General features: G+C 36.5%; 2 protein-coding genes across 20 annotated transcripts in view; one reads left to right on the top strand and one right to left on the bottom strand.

Moving 5' to 3' along the window:
* jakmip3 (Janus kinase and microtubule interacting protein 3) overlaps window positions 1-18,417 on the bottom strand; it is a 44,619-nt gene extending 26,202 nt beyond the window's left edge. For 8 of the 19 annotated variants that reach the window (XM_056258101.1, XM_056258102.1, XM_056258103.1 and 5 more), the window contains exons 1-5: window positions 18,236-18,416; window positions 17,926-18,025; window positions 14,192-14,430; window positions 4,195-4,437; window positions 2,870-3,112 (exon numbers count right to left, since the gene is read on the bottom strand). In XM_056258101.1, coding sequence (XP_056114076.1) covers window positions 2,870-3,112; window positions 4,195-4,437; window positions 14,192-14,326 — 621 coding nt within the window. In that variant the 5' untranslated portion in view covers window positions 14,327-14,430; window positions 17,926-18,025; window positions 18,236-18,416. Of the gene's footprint in view, window positions 1-2,869; window positions 3,113-4,194; window positions 4,438-14,191; window positions 14,431-17,925; window positions 18,026-18,235 lie in introns of all 19 variants that reach the window. The other 11 variants (XM_056258106.1, XM_056258107.1, XM_056258108.1 and 8 more) reach the window with 2 other exon arrangements.
* Window positions 18,418-19,648: 1,231 nt separating this feature from the next.
* On the top strand, window positions 19,649-26,828 carry bnip3 (BCL2 interacting protein 3). The gene is made up of 6 exons (XM_056258097.1): window positions 19,649-19,997; window positions 21,702-21,870; window positions 22,017-22,095; window positions 23,860-23,966; window positions 24,080-24,229; window positions 25,721-26,828. The coding sequence occupies exons 1-6, from the start codon at window positions 19,955-19,957 to the stop codon at window positions 25,761-25,763; spliced, it is 591 nt and encodes a 196-aa protein (XP_056114072.1). The 5' UTR covers window positions 19,649-19,954; the 3' UTR covers window positions 25,764-26,828.
* The last annotated feature ends 1,028 nt before the right edge of the window (window positions 26,829-27,856 follow it).

Below are 27,856 nucleotides of genomic sequence, written 5' to 3'. Positions count from 1 at the left end.
ATATCAACTGGTGCTGATGTCATCACTGTAGCTGACCAATCAGGAAATGTCTTGTGTGATTTATCTTTCCACCATTTCATTATTTAAAATCGACTCCTGGCTCATTATTCCAACTTTATGACATCAGATTCTCTTTTCCTTCCCTTTATCTACACATATTTGTTGCTGTGAGGTTGCTAGGGCACTCTGGGCAGTTGCTAGGTGGATTTTGGGGTCTGTAAAACAAACAGTGCTTGTCTCAGCAAGAATCACTAATGGTAGGCTGGCTTTGTTGTTTTGGTGACCTGTCCCATACACAAAGGACCGTCGTGGATTGTATCAGCAAACATGCGCGCGCACACACACACACACACGGTTCACCTTGGCATGCCCTGCCAGCCTGCTTGCTAAACGCTATTACATCCCCAGCCGGCCTTCTGATAAAATAAATAATCCAAAGATCAATACCCCGTCAACACATAACAATGACACAGGCCCCTAATCGCATTCAGACTTCCTGCATTCACAACCCACCAGATACACATCAGTAACGTTTATTCAATAGCTCTGCAATGAGTTAAAATAATGGAATAAGATAAGGGACAGGCAGAGACTAGAGGACATGAATGTTTATGGGGTGAGCATTATCACCAAAACTATATACTTAATACTGTATATATATAGATATATACACACACACACACACACTGTATATATATTATTCATAACAAAAGAATAATAAGTGGCATCAGTGCAAAAAAAAAAGCTTCACATTATGTAACACTTGACGTACAAATAAGTGTTACTCAATGCTTTGTTGCTCTCACATGAATAACTGCCATGCAGATATATCTACTGTGACTATGCATAGTCCTAAAAATATATGCTTCTCAGAAGAGAGTGAAGCTTCCTGTATCTTTTTCATCACTCATAAACATATCATTCAGAGACCTGACTCCAGCCTGTTTTCCACAGTATTTCTCACATGCATTAAGTCCTAAAGCAATATAGTGCAGAACGCTCAGCCACACGAGAGAGATCGATGCCAGCAGGACTGCAGTGATATTCTCATACTCCAGGAAAAAACGGATGGCAAAAAGCCCAGAACAAGAGAGAAGGGAAGAAAGCAGCATCACTTTAAAGTGTAGTTCACAGACACACACTGCCATTTTGAGATACACACACACACATATGGCTAAATATAAAATGTGAACCAACTGATTTAGAACCTTGAAGCTTTAGTAGAGGATCTGGAGCGAAACCTTCACTTAGTCCCGCCTTTTAAAACATTACTGACAAATACTACATTAGCAACTGTTGCAAACTGATTTGCAGAGTTTGCTGTAATAACATTAAATTACTGCATAATATAACTATTAATTTAAAGACAAAACTGCAGATAAAATGTGTCACAATGTCAGAATTCATTCCAGCCCACATCAGAATAATATCCGAACAATTTTATGAGCACATTTCACTTAAAATGCTTTGCATTAAAACTCTCCAGTTTATCCCGATGTAACGGTTTATAAAGCTTGCCTAAGTGAGTAACAGTGACCAAAGGGGTGGGGAACTGTACAGTACTTTACCAAATTTTAATTCTCACAGAAGTGTGTTGTAATCTGTGGAAGCTTGTTTCCGCCACAGAATAAAAATAAAAAAGGTAATTGCGACTTTTTCATCTCACAATTCTGACTTTATTCTCCAATTGCAAGATGTAAACTTGATCAGAAAGTATGAGAAAGGAAATCAGAATTGCAAGTTTATATCACGCAATTCTGTTTTTACAACTTGCAATTCTGACGTTTTTTTCCACAATTGCGAACTCATATCACGCAATTCTGACTTTATAATTCGCAATTGTTAGAAAAAAGGTCAGAATTGTGAGAAAAAGGTCGCAAATTATCTTTTAAACTGTTTTATTCCGTGGCGAAAAACAAGCTTCCATAGTAATCATTATGTGAATTATTGCTAAATAAACAAATGCATAATTCCTGGATAATTTCTTGCTTCAAATTAAATGACTAAATAATATGATTCCAGTTCCTAACACACAGAAAAGTTCCCATCATGGAAACACCCATGCGTTTTCATCATGTAAACCATGTGAAGCCCTGCCAGTTAAAGCTGCCGTCGGCCAATTTTTTTTAATCATATTCAGTGAATATATCGACACTATAATCCGACAGAACAACATAAATAAAGTGGTTTTAGAAAAAAAAACCGAGCTTCTAACTCCACCTGGAGCGTGTTATTTGTTTTGCAAAAATCCACAGCCAATCAGCGCAGGGGGTGTGAGATCTGACTGTCAATCACAGATCTGGCACACGCCACCCCTCGCGCACTTTACAATCACATGCACACGCCTGAAGTTCGCGGAAGTTCGCGCAGTAACGAAGAGTGATGGCGGAAAATCAAGTAAGCTCATTTAGAGTATAAATGACGTTAGCAATTGCAATCTATCGGTAGATTAGCCAGGACAGCAAATACTCCATGGTGTTGATGGATGCTGATGAGACGGGCGCGTTCACTGAAAATCTGGTGCACACGCACTGACGAGCACGAACTCGGTTGGGAGGGTTTTCGTTGATAGTGGGGGAGGGGCATGAGAGTTGTAAACATTCAAAATTTTGCCTAAGTCCACTCAATCTGCCAGACTTGCCGACTGCAGCTTTAACAAAAGATTTTCATTCAGCACATAAATTGCACAGACAGTCCCCGTGGAGAAACCCAGGGTAAGTGTTCTGCTCAACCTGAACGCTCAGAGCTTTAAATCCACAGGAAATATAAGAGGTAGGTATTCACTCAAAGGTATGTTTTCAGACCGACGGAGTCACTTACTGACAGATTAATACATTGATTAATAGTGCATTGAAACGGTTTTACGCACCAGCCTGCGGATCTCTCTTTCACACTCTCTGTTGATGCGGTTGATTTCCTCCTGGTGGAGATGGTAGACGCTGCGGATCTCGGCGGCTTTGATTTTGTCGGCTTGCACAGCCATGCTTAATGCCTCCTCCATTTGCCTTTTCACCCCCTTCAGCTCAGAGATCTCTTGCTGCATTCGCATGCGCTCCACTTCGAAACTCCTCCTGGTCTCCTCGCGTGCCTCCGCCATCAGTGCAGACTTCACCTACAGCGCCAGAGAAACCACATGGGAGTTATATTCCATATGAACATTTTCACCAATATTTACCTTTTTTTTTTTTTTTTTAACTCAGTTATCAGTTCTTTGAAGGCAGGGTAGGCAATTTTTTCCAGAATTTTTTTTTGTGATGCTGGTTGAAAGTCTCTTCCCATCCTGATGTTAAGTGGTATAAATGTATTTATATGTATATCGTCAGAAGGCGTAGGACCATTAAATGTTTGTCCAATCATTGCATTTGGGTCAGACATCACACGTCATCAGCACGTTTCATGCTATGCTGAGTTAGACAGTCACTGAGCACCGCAACCAAAACAGCAGCCGCCTTTTACAGTTCCTCATGAACCAAAACAACCAGCTTATGCTGCGTTAACATCATAACTACTTTAATTTGCAAGATATAAAAACCCCTGACGTTATACTCGGAGAGGTTCATGACTTGAATTTCTGCGTTTCAATGGCAACACTATCAACGCCGAAATGAATCTGCAGCAGTCAGGTGATACAGGTCAAAGCTCTTCAAGTTGTTTATCTTCATTAATGTTATCTTTGAGACATGAGCTAATATGACGCCGTCTCTCGTGACACTTTTGTTTGCTCCCTGCTGTATGCGTTCATGTGTATTGAAGGAGGCGTGGGTTTGGAGGGAGGGTGGGATCTTATGCTTTCAAAGCTAGCTAGCCTCTCCGAAAATTGTCTACCCTATCTTTAATATTGGGTTTACTCATAATGGAACCATTTGGGACTCTAAAAACCAGCACCCAACAATGGTACTAACAAGCCAAGATCAATCAACTTTTCAAATAACCATTCAAATGAGAAATATAATAATTAGATGAAAAATAAAATTGCAACCATCTAGACCTTCAAAACAATGTTGCATAAATATAATTCCCAAAATGGTATCATTGTTGTTGCTATTATTAATATATTTATAGTATAGCATACATTTTTATAGTATTGTGATCATTTAGTATAAATCGGACACTGCAACAAGTTGAGGAACTTGAAGTAAGTGAATATGTAAAATGCACTGCTTCAGTCCATTTCATTTGTACCCCATTCCATACCTTTTCGGTGGATCCATCTCTGAGTGCACCGACGAGCGCCTGGAGTCTCTGAATCTCTCCGTCTTTGATCTTAATGACCCGTACCAGTTCAGACTCGTGCTGACGTAGGAGCGTTTCCCGAACGCCGTGCAGATCCCGAAGTTTCTCCTCGTGAAGTTTGGCTTTTAACTCGGTCACCACCACCGTGGTTTTGTGCTGCTCATGACGGACCTCCTGAGACTTCTCCCTTTCCAGCTTACTGACCTGAGAAAGTAGATGTTACCTCAGATTTAACAAACTGAAGGGGTCGAGGTTTTAAATATTCTATCAAACAAAGCAACTATTTAATGGGCATGAAATTGTATGGTGCTATCTCAGGCTATACATTTAATTAAATTAAATTAAAAAATTGTATTTAAAGAAAAAAATTTATATAAACATGTATATGCATACTAGCCTGGATGCCAGCCCGAACCCCGCCCACAACATTTTTTTGGTCGGAAAGTTCGGTTTGGACTCGATCCATTGAGGAGTAATTATGATCGGTTCAGAATTAGTCGGGCCAATCAAATTGCCAGGGCGGGCTTTATACGATGATGGACAGATGATCTGCAGTTACGTAATCATCACGTTATCAAAGAGCGCTTGGGTTGAACTGGTTTCCCTCAGAGATGACTGCAGCTGGAGAACTGAGACGTATAGATTCCGCTATAGCGTCTGTTGTAAAAGAAATCGACAGCGCATTCATTTTAAAAGACGAACAGAGAACTGTAATCAAGGCATTTGTCGATCGGAAAGATGTGTTTGCCGTCCTTCCTACGGGATTCGGCAAAAGTTTATTTTATCAGCTGGCTCCGATGGTCGCTAAGATGGGACACAATGAAAACCCAGTGGTCGTTGTGGTTTCTCCTTCGGTCGCACTCATGGAGGACCAAGTAAAAGAAGCAACACTCATTATTTTACTACTTCTTCCAGCATCCGTGTAGTTGAGTTTTGTTGACAACTTTGCGTAGCTCATAAAAAAAACACTTACTGCGTTGCTCTGATTGGTTGTAGGTCTATCCAATTGAGTGCAGAGTTTTTTTTCTTCCTGGTTCGGTTAAGACACGCCTCATAATCAAAGCCCTATGGAGCAGTATCAGACTCACATTCTGACTAGAGTATGAGTATGACGAAGTCAGGCTATATGCATACACAAATAAATAAATTAGATAAACTGATAAATATGCAAATATTCAAGGGACATTTTCATAATTGAATTAAGTGTAGTGTAACGTATAATGAACATTAAGATGTTGTTTATGCAAAGCAACGCTGCACAGCTGTGGGCAATGTTCCATGATTCGGTGCGGTGCAGTGCAGAATATATTGAGCGTGCCCTAAAAATAAGAGAGTTAGTGTGTCAGGACACGACCCCACAACAGGGTCACATCAGGACACGTCCTCTCTGTTCTGACACAATCTGACACATGCTGCCACGGGCACAACAACACTGCTAACATAACAGATACCATCTTGAAATTCAGCCACAAAACATAAAGACAACACTGGAGGAGGAAACTAAAAATACCCCAAATGTCACCAATATTGTTTTGCCCTACCCTTTTATGAAACATAAATGGAGTAACAAGAAGCTATTATGGAAAGAAACAGAATTGATCCTACATCACACAATTCAACATGTCAATCAATACATATCTGCTGCAAAACAGGCTGTCTTTATGTAGCCGATTTGACTATGTTCATACAATTAATTCTAAAATGCAAAAAAAGTAAAGGATTTCAGTTAGCAAGCAAAAAAGACAGTTAACTAGATATTTACAGAAGAAAGGCATTATTAGGCATATCCCAGTTTCATAATAACAACACTAGTTTGCTCATTTTATCGTTCTACAAGACTGGAATAGTAAATCTGACCACTTTGATCACCTTTACTCCACAAGACACATGATTTGAGGTATTATTCACGTCTTTAGCACAACTTGTGTGGTACGACGCGAATCCTTCCCTAAACCAATAAGCAACAGCAATAGAGATGCTCGCCTTGGCAAACACCACTGAATAAAAGTAGGTTAGGAACGTCTTAAACATTTACAGAAGATTAAAAGTCTCTGTTCTGCACCCTCTGCTGGCTTTTATAGATCTAACTCTGATATTTGGCGGTCAGATGGAGACAGTAACTTATAATATGGCTGACGCCACACCAGTCTGGACCAAAACTGGGTCAGACGGTCACTGGACAACTTTGCCTGTTTTTATAGAGGAATAAAACAGCAGAGGAGAAGTAATTTTGGGCCTACAGGGAGTTTGCATTTTAATGCAGCGTAAGAGAACTTGTGGAGAGGTTTAGAGTCCAGCAAGAGTCAGCAGTGCTGATATCCCATTAGCCTCTGCTGAAGAACCAGCCATCCGTATTAAACCTTACATAATATCCAGGGTTCAATATCAGTTCAGTGCTCTATTGACAGCATTTGAGTTGATTACCACAGAAAATAATATTTTCTAAATATATATTCTGACTTACAAAGCGTGTATTTAAATGCTTTTAATTTTTTTTTTCAAATGGTTTCTAATGATATAAGGCAAAGTATTTTTTACTTATTAATCATTAAAGTCAAATTTGCCTTTTTTAAACTTTTTATTATTTATTCATTTTTTATTTATTTAATATCACTGTATCTGTCAGGTTGTAACACTAGAGACACAATTTCAATAAAATATGACTAAAATCAATATATTTATACCATATATATATATATATATATTTTTTTTTTTTTTTGTACATAACAACTTTCAAATTAACATTAAACAATATAATGACAAAACTAATAACCTTGAGGTAGAAAACTCAGTTTTTTTATTAAATTTTATACATTTTAAAAACTAGTTTTAACAATCATACCACTAATTATAAAGGGACTAAATATGTTGTTGACATGTTAGAGGTTACTAATGCTTAGTGGTAAATAAATAAATAAAGAAAAATTGTCTTCAAGCTTCATTTGTCCTTTAATCCCTGCAAATTATTTTCAATTATATTCAACATTATATATATTGCACTATGGGGCTGTTGAATGCTTGATTCTGATTGGTTGACGAACGTTCTAAGGTGTGCAATAATTTTCAGGGAAACGCACGGATAAAGTAGTTCCAGGCAGGTCTTGACCGCATTACAGTTACATATCACTTCGCCAAATTATTTCCGTTATTTCAAAGTTTCTTACAGCCAACAGAACCAAAACCCACAACGACACTGACCAAGCAAATACATATAGTAAACATGATAAACACGACAAATTATTTCCATGTTTTTTTGCCACAAAATGATGTTTTATTATCCACTCCGCTTTGTGTCGTGGCCGCATTACCACCTCGGGTGTGCATTATTTTTCTAATAATTCGACGGCCTGTGGTCATTTATTCCTAATATAACTATTATTGAACCCAGAACAGTCCTTTCATTAAAGTAATGTTATAGTATAAAGCGCACAGATATCGCACTCTTAATAAAAAGGGATCCACAAATGTCAGCGGTGACAGGGTTGCACGAGGTTGGAAAAGTCTTTTATGTCATTCTTTGATGTTTGGAGGAAATAAGAAACAATGGTGTATAAAGCTGAAAGGTGTAGAAGTGTTCCCTGGCAGACTTGATCTTGACATTTTGATCTAATCTGAAACAACGATCAGGAAATAGGATTGAAAGATGTAAAGTAGCCCTGGGGCTAATTCTGGCATATTTACATTGCTGAAAAGCTAAGATGTTCATTAATATGCATTGTCCCTTTAAAATAAATAAATAAACTAGAAAAAAAAAACTTTAATGGAAAAACAGTCCAAGAATTAACAAAGATAATCTGTAAACTCTGTAATGCAAAATTTGTTCCTCAGTCCACAAAAATTGATCAAATCTAAGCAGCAAAAATGGCTTGTTTAGAATTGACATCAAAACGATGAGCTAATTAACATATGACCGCCCACATTTGCATATCAACACCTATTCATTATTTACCATTGTCATCAGTGTGAACTAGCCTATGTGAAGGTTAACCAATCATAACTGACTTAATTTGCATTGAATCTTTTTGATACGCTTTCTTGGGATTAGAACAGTGACTGATTGCATTGATCATCTGAAGCCAATTCTAAATATGATCATCTAATTCTAAAGGTCAGGAAAACAGACATGAACTTTGACTAAGATTATAAGTGGACTTCACAAAAAAAGGCATAAATAACATTCATAATAACATTCCATGGCTCAACCCCCCAATCAAACCTCTCCTTTCTGCAGTAGCACAAACTTGGGACTATACAGTTGGAGACATGCCGTGTGAGACACCAGCACCATTTATTTCCATCATACATGATGAGTATTGTCCATTCAGGCCTAACATCAGCAGAGACAGCTCTTACTGTCAGTCTAAGGAAGCCCATCACAATAGCTGCATTGATGCAAGCAGTCTGACAGCACATCTATGAGTCGCTCCTGACAGTCTCACACAGGGGTGTGCTGTCACTGCACTCACCAAGACAACATATTCATTTTCACGCGTGTGTATGCCTGAAAATCTGCCTGCACGCTCACGGATAATCTGCTATAAGAGACTGTTTTGTGCTTAAAGTGCAGTGTGACGATTATATAAGGGCACTTACAGCATACAGCATCTTAAAGGGATAGTCACCATTAACAAAGAAACTATTACAAACATTTTGGCTGCGCTTATTTGATTAAAAATACAACAAAAATCAGTTATAGTATTAAATATTATTCCAGTGTAAATCAGCTGTTTTCTGTGTGAATATATAGTAAAGTGTAATTTATTCCTGTGATCAAAGCTGAATTTTCAGCATCACCAGTGTCAGTGTCTTCAGTGTCAAATGATACTTCACAAATCAGTATAATATGAGGATTTGATGCTCAAGAAACATTTATTATTATTATCAATGTTGAAACAGTTGTTGGTCTGTCAGTTGTACAGTTTTTTTTTTTTTTAGGATTCTTTGATGAATAGGGTTACTGTTAGAATCTTTTGTAACATTATAAATGTCTTTACTGTCACTTTCGATCAAATTAATTATTCCTTGATAAATAAAAGTATTGATTTCTTTCCTCCAAAAAATAAAAATAAAATTCTCACTGACCCCAAACTTTTGAACGGTAGTGTATATATATACACAGTATATATATACAGTATATATATACATATATATATATATATATATATATATATATATATATATATATATATATATATATATATAGATATACACACACACATATACATATTAGTAAAAAAAATAACTAAACGAAAATTAGAAATGTTGCTTTGGCAAATAACTGAAACAAGTTTAAGCTGTAGTAGGCTACTAAAACTACTAAATTGAAATAAATAAACTAAAACTGAAATAAAATATATTAAATCGAAATCATAATATATATATTAAAGAAATCTAATTACAAAACTGACAAAAGCACATTACCAAATTACTAAAACTGGAACTAAATTACACAAAAACTGAAAATATAAAAATAAATAGTTAATTCAAAATATTAATAAAAACTAAATTCTATTTTAAAACTATATAAATAATGCTAAAATAATCGGGATAGTTCACCCATAAATGAAAATTCATTATTGTTACTCCTACATGTCATTAAAAAAAAATGTCATTAAAAAAAAATCTTTGGTCGATCACAAACAGAATTCTGAAGATTACTGGTTCATCTTTTCTATACAATAACAATGAATGAGGACAACATTTTAGTTTAATAAAAAGACACAAAAGCACAATAAATTTACTCTATTAATTTTCTGCTAAATATTCCAAGCTTTGAAGTTTAGTGTGAAAAAGAGACCATATTCTAAAAAGTGTTGTTAATAAAAAAAAATAGTCAATGAGTCACTGAGTTGACTCTCATTCTGATTCACGCATGAATCATTCACATGAGGTTTTGTGAATCAGGTTAACTGATTCAATAAAAATATCGGAAAATATCTCAAAAGAATTTGTTCACAAATCGGACATGAAACATCTTTTTGAATCTTGAGGACTTTAGTTCCCATTTATTGTAATTCCATGGAAAAGTACCAACAAAACGGTATCAAACCCTCTCTTTTTGTGTTCTGCGGAAACAAAGCGTTTGGTACAACATGAAGGAGAGTAAATAATGGCAATTTCCTTTATGGGTGAACTCTCTTTCAAATGATTTCCATTCTCTCTCCAGGGTCTCTGTTAGTCTAACATGATTCTCAGAGACATCAGTCCTTCACAAGCAGGACTCAAGATTCACTTTTGGCTATCTGACAAAAAGTAGCCCGTCTCTGTGTTTATTTCTCTGCAGGTCTTGACATTGAAACACAGAACACTCATGGTATATCTCAAATTATAATGAATCCATTCCCTTTCTCTTTCTCCCTATATCCACAATCCTGATGCCCTGAATCATTCCTGAACATTGCATTTCATGTTCCTGCAATCAGTAAAGCAATTTTCCAGAAAATAAGGTATAGCTGTGTGTTTGACTTTCGGCACCGGCAGTAATTGGCCTGTTAGAGTGTTTTCGAAGTCCTGCAGGACAAGGGGCAGAATATTAAAAGAAAACTCTCCCATTGCTGAAGGACGTGCACAGAAAAAAAAAAAAAAAAAAAAACAGTATTTCACATTCCAGATCATTTACACTTTGCTTTTAAATCAATGGCTGTAATGCATCAGCAATTAGAGCCAGATTAAAGGTGCGCACACACACACACACACACACACACACACACACACACACACACACACACACACACACACACACACACACACACACACACACACACACACACACACACACACACACACACACACACACACACACACACACACACACACACACACACACACACACACACACAAGCTGTAACACACACACACACACACACAGAGTGACCGCTGTCAGATAATTGAACCTCATTATTATATCCACTACATTGTCTGATAGCGCTTATTAAAATTAGCCTGACATTTTCTTAATGGTAGCATTACTATAACTGTGGCTGACGTTATGATGATTTATTACAGTAATAATGGTGTCCCTTATGACTGCTTTACTGGATTCAGATGATGAAAGGGTCAACCAGAAAGGCTGTACACTAACATCCTCTGTGATATTTGAATGTACAGTATAAGGAAACGTTTCTGGTGTGCATAAGGAAGCACTTTCTGGTGTGCTTTTTTGCAGAACCTCTGTCATTTCTTTTCACCCTGAGATGTGTGTATTGATCTCGGACAGCCACTGCAGTATGCGCACAGACACACAATGAGCGGACCCGGAAACACACATACTGTATGCGCAGGATAGGGGCGAGAAATTATACATCACATATACATATTAATACATAGTTATTTTAGCCAGAAATTTAATTGAAAAAAAATATGTTAGAGTTAAAAAGATTGGATTTGTAAGATTTTTAAACACTTAAAGTTTTAGGAATATATTAAATAGTATTACAATTTAAAATTTTATATTTTAAAATGTAATTGATGCAAAGCTGAATTTTCATCATCATTACTCCAGTCTTTAGTGTCACATGATCCTTCAGAAATCACTTCAATATGCTGATTTGCTGCTCAACAAACATTTCTGATGGTTTTTATCAGGATTCATTGATAAATAGAAAGTTCAAAAGAAAATCATTTATTTTAAATTGATTTTTTGTTGTTATTTTTTTTATTCACTGTCATTATTGATCAACTTAATGCATCCTTGCTGAATCAAATAATTTAGAAAATAAAAATAAAAACCAAAAAAATGATAACAAACAAAGTACAAAAACAAAAAGTAACCAAAACAAAAGTACAACTAAAATTGATTGTTTTGATTTAATTAGACTCAGTTATGATTGGATTAGTGACATTTATTCAAATCAAAGAGTACATAAAGCTGTAAAATAGACAGACTTAAAAAAAAAATCTATATAGATATATAAAAAAATACTCTGTGTTATATTATCCAAGCATTAAATTAAATAAACTTGTAAAAACTGTAAATATGACAACTTTCTATATTTTTGCAGAGATAATCAGTTTAATAATCAATCAATCAATAATCGCTTTACTTTTTGGATTCACGTAATATCAAACTGGTTCTAATCAAGTGTGACCTAACAAATCTACACGTTTCACACACACCTTTGCATGATTATCATGTTGATATTTTCAATAATTGTATAAGAGTCAGCAAACTTCAATTATGAAACACAAGCAGCCCTTGCTTGCACTGTCAGAAATGTTTTACCTAAAAAAAAGTCAAAGTATACTAAATTGGATTAAATTGCATTATACAGACAACTAACATTTATAAGTCTAAGATACAAAAGCCTACAACAATAAACTTTTTTTATGATTCCTGACATTTTAAACCCAATAGGCTTCAAATGGTTTTACACATTTAAACACATTCTGAGTTACTTTGTGCCCTTTCCATGTGGCTGTAATCAGAAATTTAAGATTATTTATGAGCAGGTGTAGATCAGTTTTAAATTTGTTTTTCATCTCCCGAGAATTTCTTCAGTTCAATGTCACAAGGCATAATAAGTGAGTTGTGTTCGACTCGGCAACCTCGATGAAATCAAATGAAGTGTTCATCATACTGACAGTAAACAGAGATTCACACCCATCAGTCAATCATCAGGACATGAAATACATGGTTTAGATACTCTCACGGCTCTTAAAGACCATCTTCTCCCCATGAGATCAACAAGACACAATCGTACTGGACTGAGCTAAACCATTAACCCCTGACCAGCAGTCAGTCACAAGCTAGCCTGACATTGAACCGGCTTTGACAGAATGCCTTTGGTTTTACACCCTCATTTAAAACTGTTTCCCAGTGCTAATGAACCCATAAAGCTGCTAACACCACACACACACACACACACGTGATGGATCAACTCAGCTACTTAAATAAAATAAGCCCAATCCATAAAACATGAGAGGTTCATCGCCATTAACGGAGAGGCCATCAAACTTGTCTGGTACGCCTGAAATTGAGGGAGTGAATTTCTCCAGTGCTTCTTACAACTGCTTGTCAGTAACACTTACACATAATAATAAAAATAATAATAATAATAAAGTATAATTCAGCCATTATTTACTCACCGTCATGTCATTCTGAACTCAAAATTTTCCAAACCCCAAATGACTGTTTTGGAACAACATGGAGGTGAGTAAAGATAATAATATCCGTAATAGCAAATTATATAATAAACAATGACAGAGTTTTCATTTTTGGGTGAACTGGCTTAATTATACTTAAAATAATTATAATTATGACCTTTGTACAAGACTAAATGCTATAAATAACAGGTTTTCACTCGTTCCTAAAACACACTACAGTTCGAAGGTTTGGGGTCGGTACGATTTTTTAAAATGTTTTTGAAAGAAATCTCTTGTGCTCACTAAAGCTGCATTTAAAAACACAGTACAATTATTGTGAAATATTATTACCATTTAAAATGAGCATTTTCTATTTTAATATATTGTAAAATGTAATGTTTGTAAATGTTGCTCAAGAAACTGATTCATGAATTGAACACTGCTTATTTTTTTGCCTACATTTTTTTTTGTGGAAACGATGATACATTCTTGATGTATAGAAAGCACACATGAAAAGCATTTATTTGATATATAAATATTTTGTGACATTATAAATTAATTTAATTAATGCATCCTCTTTTTTTTAAGGCACCATGGCTCTGATTCCACCCACCCATATAACACAGAACAAGAATTAAAAGGCAATTGTAGTGACATAAATGGTTGACGTGACAACAAAAGACGACCAGCAGAGACTGAAAATAAATCTTTCAAATATGGAAGGAAATGAGGTCCGTATTAAACACACTGCAGCAGATGAGAAGCCATTTTCTATACTGTCAAACTACATAGAAACCAAATAATACATCTGAAATGGAGTCAAGACACTTGCATGCTTTCCACAACAAACTACTGTAAATAAAGAGTAGAATCTAACCTTGGTTTTCTCCTGCTGCAGTTCAATTTGGATTTCCGTGAGTTTGGCCCTCAGCTCCTCATTGGCTGCCTGCAGTGCTGCCATGGCGTCAGGCCGCTCCCCTTTGCCCCGCCCACTGGGGGCTTTCTTGGACATATTGGGCTGGACTCCACAGGCCACGCCCCTTTCAGGGATGACCTGAGTTTGTGAACGGTCAAGATTGGCTTCTGTTTGTTCCTCAGCTACATCTTTCCACCCACCTGCAGTTCACAAAGAAACAAGTATTTACAGAGGTCACCGGGACCTAGAACAATCACAATATTACAGTTTGACTGTTTCACTAAAAGAAAATCAGTTTAAAGAATGCAATTTACTTTTCTTTTATGAGTGTTGTAAATTCTGACATATATATATATATATATATATATATATATATATTCTCCATATTTTGAAGAATGTCAGTAACCAGACAGTTTACGATAGCCATTGACTTCCATAGCAGGAAAAGAAAAAAATACTATGGAAGTCAATGGCTATCGTCAACTGTTGGGTTACCGAAATTCTTCAAAATATGTGTTCAACAGAAGAAAGAAACTTTACTAATTGGAATTTGTCTTTTTTTCAAGTTTAACTCTTTATTAGCAAAGAGGACAGTATGAGCACCTGGCTTATTACTCCTTTTGAATTATTTTCTGATGGGACTACCTGACTCCATTTTAATCAATAAATGGTCTCAAATCACATCTCGAGTGACAGAAATTAGATTAAGTGAAGAGCAAATGGAGACAAAGTCTCCCGCTTTTTTTATTTATTTTTTCTTGAGAAAAAGACCCCAGTAATCTCACATCTTCTCTATAGTTTCAGAAGAGATCTCAATGTCTCAAACTGGGCTCAAATTGGCCAATAAGTCTAAAATCGAAATTCAAAGATCTCAATATTCACTCAAACATTTCTAATATAACTAAACTAAATATCTGTGTGTGTCATCAATTGAGTCGTGTTTTTAAATTTTGCCATAGTGAAACATGAGGAAAAGTGTATCTGTCTATTGAGCTATATGAAAAAGCAACAGCTTTATATTAAAAAGATTCCAATTCTGGAAAGAGCAACCAGAAGTTTTTCTCTGCTTACAAGTATTGGAAATATTTAATACTTTGACAAATCCTAAATCCACATCCAATCCCCACAGAAACATTGTTCCAGCTTTATGTTTGACTGATCACTTCACTTCAGCAAAGATAAGAGGAATCTAAAAACACGCCAACTGTTTTGAACATGACCGATAATCTAAAAAGGACAAACTAGGGAAGAAAAAACTAACATCTCTGGATTGAAGGAAAAGCTTTAAAGGGGCTATATGTAGAATTCAGAAACCCTTGTTATTAGCGACACCGGAGGCCATTAAGTGAACTGCAGCCAGCAACTTATTGCTTGTGCACACATAACGTACAACAGACTAATGATTCAATGGCCCAAAATAATTTAAAAAAGTTATTTTTCGTTGGAAATATATACCTTTGCAGTGATATATACTTTTAACGAATATCCAGACGCCGTCCACACTGCTGAGAGTGATGTTTAGATGAATATGTAAATAGGCTATTAAAATTACACTTATGATAAATTGATTATACAGCATTATTGGGACTATATATACACTATAGATCTGTATATTTATAGACTATAGTTTGAATGAATCCCTTTTCTTTGCATGACACATTGACATTACAGAACAGAACAGAAAGGCTCTTTTGGCATTATCCTGAACATACGGATTCATTACATGTGACGAAACAGAGGCTGTCGGGAGCGTGAGTAAATGTCATTTTCCCGGCAAAAACATAAAAAAAAATCCTTCATACAAAAGTCTACAGGCTTTCATAAAGACATGCAGGGAAAGTCTCGTTTTTTTACGTTTCATTACAAGCTGTTCACACAATGGCAATAAAAAAACGATTAATACATGGAAATTCTTACATATTGCCCCTTTAATTTTTAAATGATTGCACCATTACAAAACAATAATTACATGTATATGAGCACTTAATGAATTCATTGGTTTTGAAAGCCCTCCGTTTATCACATTTTTATTGAACATGCAATCAGAGATGCACTTTACAAGTGTCTCCATCACATCCACTGATTTCCCAGGGTGCTCTTGGCTTGCCTTGAGGAGCTTCAGTATGCTTTTTGCACTTTTGAACTTTGTGGCTCTATTATTATAGTGTGCAGTAGATAAAATGTCTACCTCACTTTTGACACAGACAGTTTATATTTTATAAACAGAAATGTTTTTGTTTTCATAGAACACTATAATATTAATAAGCTTACTTGATGCTAAAACACACAAAAAAACTGTTTGCATCTTAACTTTTTAAAATAGGCCTAAATAGAGTTTTATAGATAAGCCTCCTGTGTTGTGTTCAACAAACTGAGTATACACACACATATACTTTTTTACAAAAAATAAGTGCAATTTTGTACCTCATTTTCTGCTGCCGCTCTCTAGTGGTATAAGCAAAATTTTATAGTTATTTCCAACAATACACTGAAAGCTAGTATGTACTGAAGTAGCCATTACTAACTCTACTAACACTATCTCACTTAAGAAGTGATGAAAGACACCCTTCAGCTTTGCCCAGTTGCACTGAATACATTATGTGGATCATTGGGTAAGATAACTGCACTTTTCATATATACAGCAGCTATACTGACAGGTCTGAGGAACAGCTCAATTACGCTCCATCTCAGCCAGATCACAAGCTGTTTCCTGGATACAGATCATGGTCTAGGGATAATTCAACAATGACCTTTGTAAAGATCACAACAGGTTCATATATGAGCACTACGAGAGCATAATGACAGATCTTTCATTTTGGAGTGAACTGTTCCTTTAAAGTTGTGGGTGAGAGATTACATGAGGCATCTAATCTGAGGGAATTACAGTGACTCAGCAGACTCATGCAATATGCTCTAAAATGAATGATAAATGTGTAGCTGCTCTTAAATATGAAACAATTTGGGATATTTAGCATGCAGGCTCCTGACCAAGGGCAAAAGTATAATCATTAAGCAAGTATTCATCATATATTATATACATATGTATATCCTCAATCACAACATACTGTAGAAGATTTATAAGTGCATCAACATCATGCAACATGTTTGTAGACCAACTCTTTTGTTAAAGTGACATCTAATCAAAATCTTCTTTTTTGTCTTCTTTATTATTTGCAATGCAAAATTTAAATTGGTTGGCGCATTGATACATTTTGTTGCTTTTTGTTGTTCCAAACCTTCTCTCTAACCCTCCACATCTAAAGTCAATGAGTTCATTCCCTTAGGTTGACGATTGCATGCTCCAAAAAAAGCAGCACGTTTCGTCATTGGTTGCTTGCATCATAAATACAACCTATGCTGTTTCTCTGCCAGGCCAGGCATTAGAAGAAAATAGACGTCAAGCAGAACGAGCCTCTTTGCATCGCAGATGGCCCTCCGAGAACATTTCAATAAATGTCCCAGTGTGCAGACGACAGCATGTGGACGTTATTCCATCCTGCGCACGCGAGGCTGTAACTGCCTCAAGCATCATTTAAACAACATCTCCCCATTCTGTAGCTCGCATTGACAGTCCTGACAAACATCCCAGCAGGCCGATATCAGGATCATTATCTGGTAATCACACAGGTCTGCGTGTTCGGTGCCACCCTGCTTGAATAAAAAAAGGAAATCATTGCATATAGATTGAGACTGACCTTAAGTGCATGATTTGAGTTGGGATGTTGTTTTAGTCTGCAGGGTTTATCCAGGGAGCTGTTGGTCCTCCATCATTCCGTGTGATTCGCAGCACATGCTCTGAAACGACAAGGGAGGCATGTTGTCATGCCCTGAATTCCATGCAGAAGATGCTTGAATCCTCAGCAGAACCGAGCTGCGCACAGCCGGATCCTCAGCAGCCGGTAGTGATGGATCACCAGGAGGGAATAACGGACGAAAAAAAGGGGGAGCTATTGCATGTTAGAGGAGAGACTATGAAGCAAGAGAGATTTGATTCCTTGCACTTACCATAAACACTCCCTCACCATCCCTAATGGAGAGAGAGGATTGATGCTGGCAGGGAGGAGGGTGGAAGAGGAGTGGAGATAGACACGGAGCACACACACACACACACATGCGCAGGCGTGTGCACATGCATACACACTAGGATCTGGCAGTTCTGCGAGATGTGAAGTCTGGCTTAGGTTGCCTGAGAGAGAGATACAGGAAAAGGCAGCTATTGTAGCCACCCACTGGTCAATGCACTGCAACTACATCTAAGTCTAATAACATCACGTCATCATCCAGCCTATGCATTAAATAACAACCAAATGCATAGCAAGCTATAAGAATGGCTCTCATTTATTTAGTTAGTTCAGGATTCACATGCAGCATGCTGTCCCGTCCATATGGTTGATACTAGAAACTGCATCATTGAGCATGGGTTAAATAATACTGCAGAACAACATTTTCATCCTAGTGTAGTGCAGTGATTTATCCTCAAGCCATACAGATGGCGACAAAGAGGTAAAACATGAAATTACTGATGTTAAAGGTGCAGTGCTTCATTTCTGTGAAATTACAAACAGAATTGCAAAAACACCGTTTTCAGACAGGTTTTCCAAATATACCTCTCATAACCATATCAAAGTTGTAGTCACAGGAGATCTATAATACACACACAAAAAATGTTGGGTTGTTTCAACTCATGATTGGGTCAAAAATCTAAGTAAAGGGATTCTTCAACCAAAAATGAAAATAATGAGTTTCTTTCTCAATGGGGGTCCATCAACTGTTTAATTACCAACATTATTTAAAATGATCTTCCTTTGTGTTCAACAGAAAAAAATTACCTTTTGAAACAACATGAGGATGAGAAAATGATGACAACATTTTAATTTTTGGGTGAACTATCCCTTTGAAGTTTTAAACCAATGGTCGGGGTTGACCATTTTTGACCCAAACATGGGTTGAAACCTGAAACAGCCAGCATTTTTTAGATTGTACCTTGAAATGTATAATACCTTGAAAGAGACATGTTTCAGCATTGCACATTTCACGCTGTTAATAAGAGCTCTTATAGGAAGATTTTAAAAAAAGTATGCATCCAAAAGTAAACTGTTAACTGAAAAATAATAATAATAATAATAATAATAATAGAGTAAAATGAAAATACTTTTTAGTTGGTTTATACAAATACTGAACTAAAGATACCGAAACAATGAAAACGGACAACAATAAAAACCTAAAGTAGCCTAAATAAATTAAAAGAACTGTAAAAATAAATAAATAAAAACAGAAAGGCTCATTAAAAAGTAAATACTATTGTGTGGTGAGGCCTGCAAGCAAATGTAGGGTACCTGACCTAGAGGAGGGTTTGTACAACCTGGCAACAACTCTGAAGAGGATTTGGCCCAATCTGGCATCCCTTGTGCCAGTGTGCCAGTATTGTTGTCATTCTGTTTGCCCTATATTTCCATCCATAGGACAGCCGCATGTTGCGTCACCACCAGCTGTGTGGATTCGTGGAATAAATTTCCCGATCCACTTCTGTCACATGAAATTTATTATACTGGACGTGCAGAATATATAAAGCAGAGCTTGTCTCGTCGACAAACACCGTTTCGAGCGTGGAACCACCCATGCCTTTGGATAACTGCGTTTCTAAATCGTACCGACTCCCGATTAAGGATTTAGACGGACGTGAATCCTCTTCTGCTGTCTGTTTTGTCGGTAAAGGGAACTGAAATGTCGATTGAGAAACAAAGCGTGCCCGAGGAAAACCTTCAGGGTATGTAACGTTAGCTATCAAAACAGCTCAAGTTAATGTTCTTTTATGCATGTTTCTCCTTAAAACCCCATTCATATGTACATAATTGTGGGGATTATCATTGGTCTAAAGCAGTAACGTTCGAAAAATAGATGACAATATTTCGTGCTATGCATCAAATTCCGGTTTCACATAAAATTAAATAACTGTCCAGTCATTGCTATTAGGCTATTTCACGGAATAATAATAATTGTGTGTCAAGAAGCAGGAGGTTTGGGCAACTAAACAAAACAAAACAAAAAACATAAAATGACGCATGTGATCTGCAATAATAAAAATGGAAGCGAAACAATATTCGATTCGTGCAGGAATCATTCTTTAGAGTCGGATCTCTTCACTGAACCGGTTCACAGAACCGTTATTAACTGTTTTCGATTCGGCAACTCGCCGACTCACTGAACGGAAAACCGCCTCTTTCGAACATATCTGAATCGTAATAAGCCGAATTAACAATGTATCTGAAAACCGTATGAATGGTACATAATGAAAATATGTTAACGATTTCTTTGGCAGTTTAATCAACTCGTTGGTTGTGACCACACCAGTCACATCTTAACATCAAACCTAGGGATGTATGAAATAGTTTAATGTTGATTTTTGTTAGTAAGTTAAAAATAAATATCATTATTATTATAACGTAAAAGAAGTAACCGAATCACGGGATGACGTAAAGAATCACTAAACCATTTTAACCGGTTCCTTGAAACGAGCTGTCTGTAAGAACCGATTCACAGAAAGGAGTCGGACTACTTGAAAGAGGTGTATTACACAGCCTGATTTCATTGGATGATGAGTGAAAAAAAAAAAGACCTGATATCATGAGCTATTTCTAGCCAGAGCCGTGTTTGTTTTCCTCTGGCTGCTGGGTTGAGTCTCAAGTGCTGGCATGTCCTCTGCTTTTCTGGATATTCTGGTCGCTGTGTCACGATCACTGATTCATCATGCCCAACCCAGTTTTCAATGTCCTGTCGATAAAATATTTGGTTAAAACAACTTGGTTATGACATGTGATGCTTGCAAAACACTGAATTGCAAAACATAATTGCACTTGATGCACTTATTCATAACTGGTTTTGACATGTGATGCTTGAAATACACTGATTCTTGAAAGACAATGGCATATAGGCTATATATACATATATAAAAACATAAACATAAAAAAACACAAACATAGGTGAGGAGTGCACAACATTAGAAGTAAATACAAAAAATAAATAAAAACATCCAAAAGAGGCTAAAAACCAATGGACTGTAGATAAAGGCAGCATGAAATGGAAGTTTCGTTTGTCATTTCTTCCCTATTGTGACATATCGGAATGAAACGGCTTTACAAACTAGAAAAAAATGTTGGCCGAGACTTGCTTTTGTCCCTCGGGAATTGATTGGATTGTTTTGGTTTGCTATTGGTGGATCTCATCATGTGAGTGACAGGTTGCCCCGCCCATGCGCCAGTAAACACATCATCAGAGAATAGATTTTGCTGCAAGAGGGAGGGGGAAGTTACTTTGATTAAAGATTACGAGGCACATTAATTAAAATAATGTGCATAGATAAATAATTTATAATCAATACTGCAATATTCCATTAAAATAAATCACGGTGACTTTAAATCTGCATGCAACACTAAAAACAAAGACCTAGAAATGATTTGTCTTTTTCCTGCAGGTTCCTGGGTGGAGCTGCATTTTAACAATGGAGGCGGCAGCGGTCCTAAAGGAGGAACGGAGGAGCAGGCCGCCAGCACCGCCCCGAGTGGAGACCTGGAGAAGATGCTTCTGGAAGCACAGCACGAGTCGGGCAGGAGCAGCTCAAGAGGAAGCCTGCCGTGTGATAGGTCAGTCTGACCAGATTTTAATTTAGTGCATAAACTGCACTGAGATTAGAATACCGTAAGATTCCAAGATGTTAATTTGATAAGCATGTTATAATAAAATAATAAATGTATATGAATAAATTATATAAATTTGGGAATCTCACCAGTCCTCCAAGATCCCAGACTCCTTCACACTTGCGCAGGGGCTCCGAGGTCCACAGCTCTGGAGAAAAGAACAGCTCACAGGTAGATATTGGCAGCTTGTCATGACTTAAAGGGGATTATTATTTCACTTTCTAACTTTAGTTAGTGTGTAATGTTGCTGTTTGAGCATAAACAACATCTGCAAAGTTACAGCACTCAAAGTTCAAAACAAAGGAAGATATTTGCTTTTAAAGAAATCGTTTTTTAAGGACAAACGGCTGGTAGGGCTGGTGACATCACTAACCCTAAAATTTACATAAACCCCGCCCCCAGGAACCCCGCCGTCCATGTCGAGAAGAGGAGCTCAAGCTGTCGCATCCGTCTTTTCACATGCAATACAGTAGTACAATACTGTAGGCATCTTACAACAGTTCCAACACAAGCGATTTCATAGATTATCATGACAGAATATGCTAATCAAAGACTTGAAGATCACATCAGCAACATAAATTAATCAACTAACCATTCAGAAACGTCCTGTTGCGTTCTACGTTCACTTCTTCTTGAGTCTCTCCATCATTGTCCGACTCCAGTTTAAACATAAAAGGCAGAACAGTTTCTGACATTTCAGTGCATGTCTGTGTGAGGTAATCGGAGCTGCTAGTGCTAACACACACACACACACACACACTTGAAGCTCCGCCCTCTGTGCGCGGGAGCAGCAGCTCATTTGCATTTAAAGGGACACACACGAAACGACACGTTTTTACTGACCCTCAAAAAGGGACAATTTTAACATGCTATAAAAAAATATCTGTGGGGTATTTTGAGCTAAAATGTCACATACACACTCTGGGGACAACAGAGACTTATTTTACATATTGTAAAAAGGGGGCATTATACCACCCCTTTCATTCAATTGTATTAGTGCAAGTGTGCTACTGCTTTAATGTAGACTGTTATGCAGATATATTCGGTATACAATAAGATTCAATGTTCCCATGGTCAAGATAAATGCAGAATCATCAGGGGATTTAAAGAAAGCAAGAATGTATAATCAGTTAGAATTAGAAATTGCTCTCTGCGAGTGCTCCATAAAAAATCCTATATATATTAAGTTTGTGAGCGTGTGTGTCTTTAACTACTACTATGTACTAACATTTAAATTAATAAGTTGATGCAATGCATAATGATATTGTGTTACACTATTTTAAGGTGTCCGTCTTACAGTGTAATTATGCATTTAAGTACTATGTAACCACATGTACTTACTATAGGGTTAGGATTGGGGTTTGGTTTAAGTTTAGTTGCATGTAATTATGCATAATTTATAGTTATTACTACATGTACAATAAAGTGTTACCGTTACCTGATATTGATGCAATATTGTGTACATACATCTGTAACTAATTTAATTTCTATAATTACACTGTTGACCCTTAACCCACCCTTAAACCTAACCGTAACACCAAACCTTAACTGTTTCCCACCTCAATAGCAACACAAGTGTTTTGCAATACAACAAAATACCAAACAATATATATTTTTAATGCAAGTACATAGTAAAGACACCTAATATAGTAGGACCATTTCTATAAAAATGATTTTTTAAAACCCAGTAGTCAAATACAATTCATGGATATTTATTGGCCAGTAGGTGTGGGAACCCTGAAGGTCTAGAGACACGTTTGTAAAAGTTGAACTTTTTATTTTTAGAATGCGGTGTCATGGGCGAGATACGAGTGCAATGGTTACAGACCTCTGTGTAGCGCGTTTACATTGAAAAACTAAGGTAAAGGAGTGAAATGGAATGTAAAAACACGTTCTGTGTGAACGGTCCCTAACTCTGTTGTGGTCTGGATTAAGTCAGAGGAAGACTATTTGGAGAGGAGAAGAGAGGTGGAGATCCTGATGAAGAAAAATGCAGACTGGATCTGGGACTGGTCGAGCCGACCGGAAAACTTGGCACCCAAGTACCTAAACTTTTAGAATACATACAATTTAATACTGTTAATAACAAAACGTAAAAGCATCTCAGCAGTAGAGTAAGGTCAAACAGATCACACAGTAAATTTTGCCTTTGTAGGGAATTTCTGCTGAGGCACCCGAAGCGTTCCAGCACACTCAGCATGAGGAACACCAGTGTGATGAAGAAGGGAGGAATCTTCTCAGCAGAATTCCTCAAAGTTTTCCTACCCTCGCTCGTCCTTTCGCACATCCTTGCTGTGGGTCTCGGGTGAGTGCATTTAAACAAACCCCTGAACCCTAGTATTAAAGTTACCCTAGTATATCACTGTGTAACTTTTGTACCAATCACTTTTTAAGCTGCAGTATTGTTAATGTTAACCAAAACTATTCAAAATAGCAAGTATATGAATAAAATAATATATATTTATTAGATAAAAAAAAAAACATTAACAATGCTGCCTTCAGTATTATTGATGTACTATTAAGGTTTTTTCATGTTTTTGAAAGATGTCTCTTAATCTCACCAAAGCTGTATTTATTTGATAAAAAATACAGTAAAATCGATAATACTGAAATATTTCAATTTAAATTAACTAGTTTCTGATGTAATATATTTTAAAATGTAATTTATTCCTTTGATGCAAAGCTGAATTTTTAGCAGCCTTCAATGTCACATGATCTTTCACATGAAATCATTATAAGATTAAGATAATTTCTTATTATCAATGTTGAAACCAGTTTTAGCTGCTTAAGTTTTTTTTCTTGTAGTCCTGATACACTACCATTCAAAAGTTTGAAGTAAGAGAGATTTAAAAAACAAACAAAAAAACACTTATTTAGCAAAGGCACATTAAATTGATTGATGAAGACATTTATAAAATTGATAAATATTACAAAAAAGTTCTATTTATAATACATTCTGTTCTTTTGAACTTTCTGTTTATCAAAGAATCCTGAAAAAAAAATCAGTTTCCACAAAAATATTAAGCAGCACAACTGTTTAACATAAAAAAATAATAATAATTAAGGCACCAAATCAGCATATTAGAATGATTTCTGAAGGATCATGTGACACTGAAGACTGGAGTAATGATGCTGAAAATTTTGCTTTGCATCAAAGCAATAAATTACATTTCCAAATATATTACAACAGAAACCAGTTAATTTAAATTGTAATAATATTTCACTGTATTTGATCAAATAAATGCAGCCTTGGTGAGATTAAGAGACATCTTTAAAAACCCTTAACGTTTCCAAACTTTTGACCGGTAGCGGTCAGATCACATTCATTTTGCCTGTCACACAACAAAATAAAGAAATCCTATGACCTTACATTCAAGGGGGATCCTGGGCCATATATAGGAAACTGAATATTTTAGAGAGTTGTGGGTAGTTACCAATAATCAAGCACCCAATGTTTTGCAGGATTTTAAGCCTTGTATTTTATCCGCAGAGACAATATTTAATAGTAACACAAAGGGCTATTTTTGAGTCCCGCGGATGGATGGGGTCTGCGTGCTGGAATGCATGCTAGTGTGCTCTACAGGGGGTTAGTATGACTTAGCAGTTTTCCACTGACGGCTCACATCTCTGCTGATGCAAAAACAAGTCCTCTGGTTTACGGAAAAATCAACCTGGAGGAGAGAGTTGGAAGGGCTGAAAGTGATTCATTTTCATGATAAATGAATACTAGAATTCATGTTCTTATATAGCCTAATTATACCACTAACTCAATCTGATATTAATTTCTTCTTTTTAGGGTGTACATCGGAAGGCGTATTACTACATCTGGCACATTTTGAGGGAGCAGGAAAAGCCAAGAAACAAGACAAATCTCATATACGCACATCCACCATCTCAGCTGCTTTGTCGTGAATAAGTGCTCGTGTAGATGCAGATAGGGCAAGGTCACGTGACACATTTCCTCTCCCCGGCTGTGAGCCGCTCTGTCTCGCTTCCCCCTAGTGTATTTCACCGGCCTTTCCCATAATTCCTCTCCCAAATCGACATGTAATGCCAAGTCCATTCCAGGGCCGTCAACGCAGGGAAGGCTATGCTTATGGGCACATGCCTGATAGAATTAGATGTTCTGCATCATCATAATGTCGTATTTACTCGTACCAAGACTACTAAGAATATTGAGAGGATCATAAAATAAGGGATGAGAGAGAGAGAGAGGAAAGGACGAGTGGATCATGAGATGCTGGATCTCCAGAGATGGTACCTGAAACTTAAGACTGTGAATTGGGAGATTTAACTTTCTACCCCATTAAAAACAGGGATCGTATCTATCGAATGCTAAATCTCAACATTTGATGATATAACAAATGACTTGTTTTACCTTGTCAAAGCTCCATTTTGCTGTATCTTGAAGTTGTTTCTGCATGTATGATGTTCCAGACACCAAAAAAAAACAGACCTTTGCTTTGGGAATCAGGCTGTGCACAGTATTATACAGTATATATACACACACACAACAGCAACTGTCCTTAGTAAATACTAGCCAAAAGTTGAGTACCATATCAACTCATATCTGAATGTCAATTGAAATCACAAATAAATGTACAATATACTTCAAGCTTAACTTGAGAGATTTTATTAATGTTGAATTATTTTGCCTCAGTGCTCACCTGAATTGTAATCACAGATGTTCTTCACTTGTGTTTATCTGAATGGTCAGGGTTCCAGCCCGAAGATTGCCTTAAATAAAACTGTTAATGAATCAGGCAGGAGTATAAGGGAAATTGTGTAAATTTGTGCATGTTTTGTAGTCTTTAAAAATCGTATTCAGTGTACATGTCAATTTCATAGTGGTTTTGTATCGACACAGGGAATCAACAGAAATAAATGTCTGCCAACTACTTCAACATGTCCTCTGGATTCTGTGTTTTAAGAACTAATACAGTTAAATTAAAGGGATAGTTCACCTAAAAATGAACATTGTCATTATTTACTCACCCTCAAGAAGATAGTTTGAAGAACGTTGCTGGTCCTTCTAGACTTCCTCACTGTTTTTTCTTCTCTATTCTACGGAAGTCAATGGGACCAGCAACTGCTTGGTTACCAACATTCTTCAAAATATCTTCCTTTATTTTCAACAGAAGAAAAAACTGCACACGTTTGGAACAACTTGAGAGCGAGTGATGACAAAATTCTTGATGCATCTCAATATTTCAAGAGCAGTATATACACATGCTACAGTCCTAGGCATTTCAAAATAAGTGGATGCTGTTGTTCTAGATTGGTAATTTTGCACAATGACAACATCTCTAAATGTATTGTCCTGCACACTATAGTTTAAAATGGAAATTATGAATGTGCATCAATGGAGAATAAGAAAGCAATGCGTCTGTGAATTAAACTGTTACCAACATTGATTTGACTTAAAGATAACCGGACACATTTCCAAGAAAACGGGATGTTACCCACCAATCGGTTCACATGAATTTGAACCATACCTAAGCTTAACAGTTATCATTAGACACTTTTTAATAGGAATCAGTATACATACCATATTTACACTGAACATAGACAAAAAGTTTGCCAAGGCTACCTGAAATTATTTAAAATAAGTGTTGGCCAGTGTGTTGATTCAGATAAACACAATTAAAATTTTATTTAACTTTGGTCAAAAATAATCAAACAAGTGTACACTTTCACAATGTTATCATCATCATCATCATCATCATCATCATTTAACAAGGAACAAGGTCCGAGTACGTAACCGACCCTAAAGTTCCCATATTTAAAGAGCGTCACAATCAGCTATACAACAACTTTGCACTTGTCAACCGTTAAGTTTCGTTTGTCATTTTGACATCAGTTTTGCAGCCGCATGTCAAAATTCAGCAGCACACGAACTGTTGTCACCGGTTTCTTTAAACCACATCCCGAT

Source organism: Rhinichthys klamathensis, unplaced genomic scaffold (genome assembly GCF_029890125.1).
Source record: "Rhinichthys klamathensis goyatoka isolate OS25496 unplaced genomic scaffold, OSU_Roscu_1.1 h1tg000148l_1, whole genome shotgun sequence".
In the NCBI taxonomy this organism is placed as follows: domain Eukaryota; kingdom Metazoa; phylum Chordata; class Actinopteri; order Cypriniformes; family Leuciscidae; genus Rhinichthys; species Rhinichthys klamathensis.
Note: the sequence above shows the minus strand (reverse complement) of the source record. Positions and strands in the feature narration are given on the sequence as shown.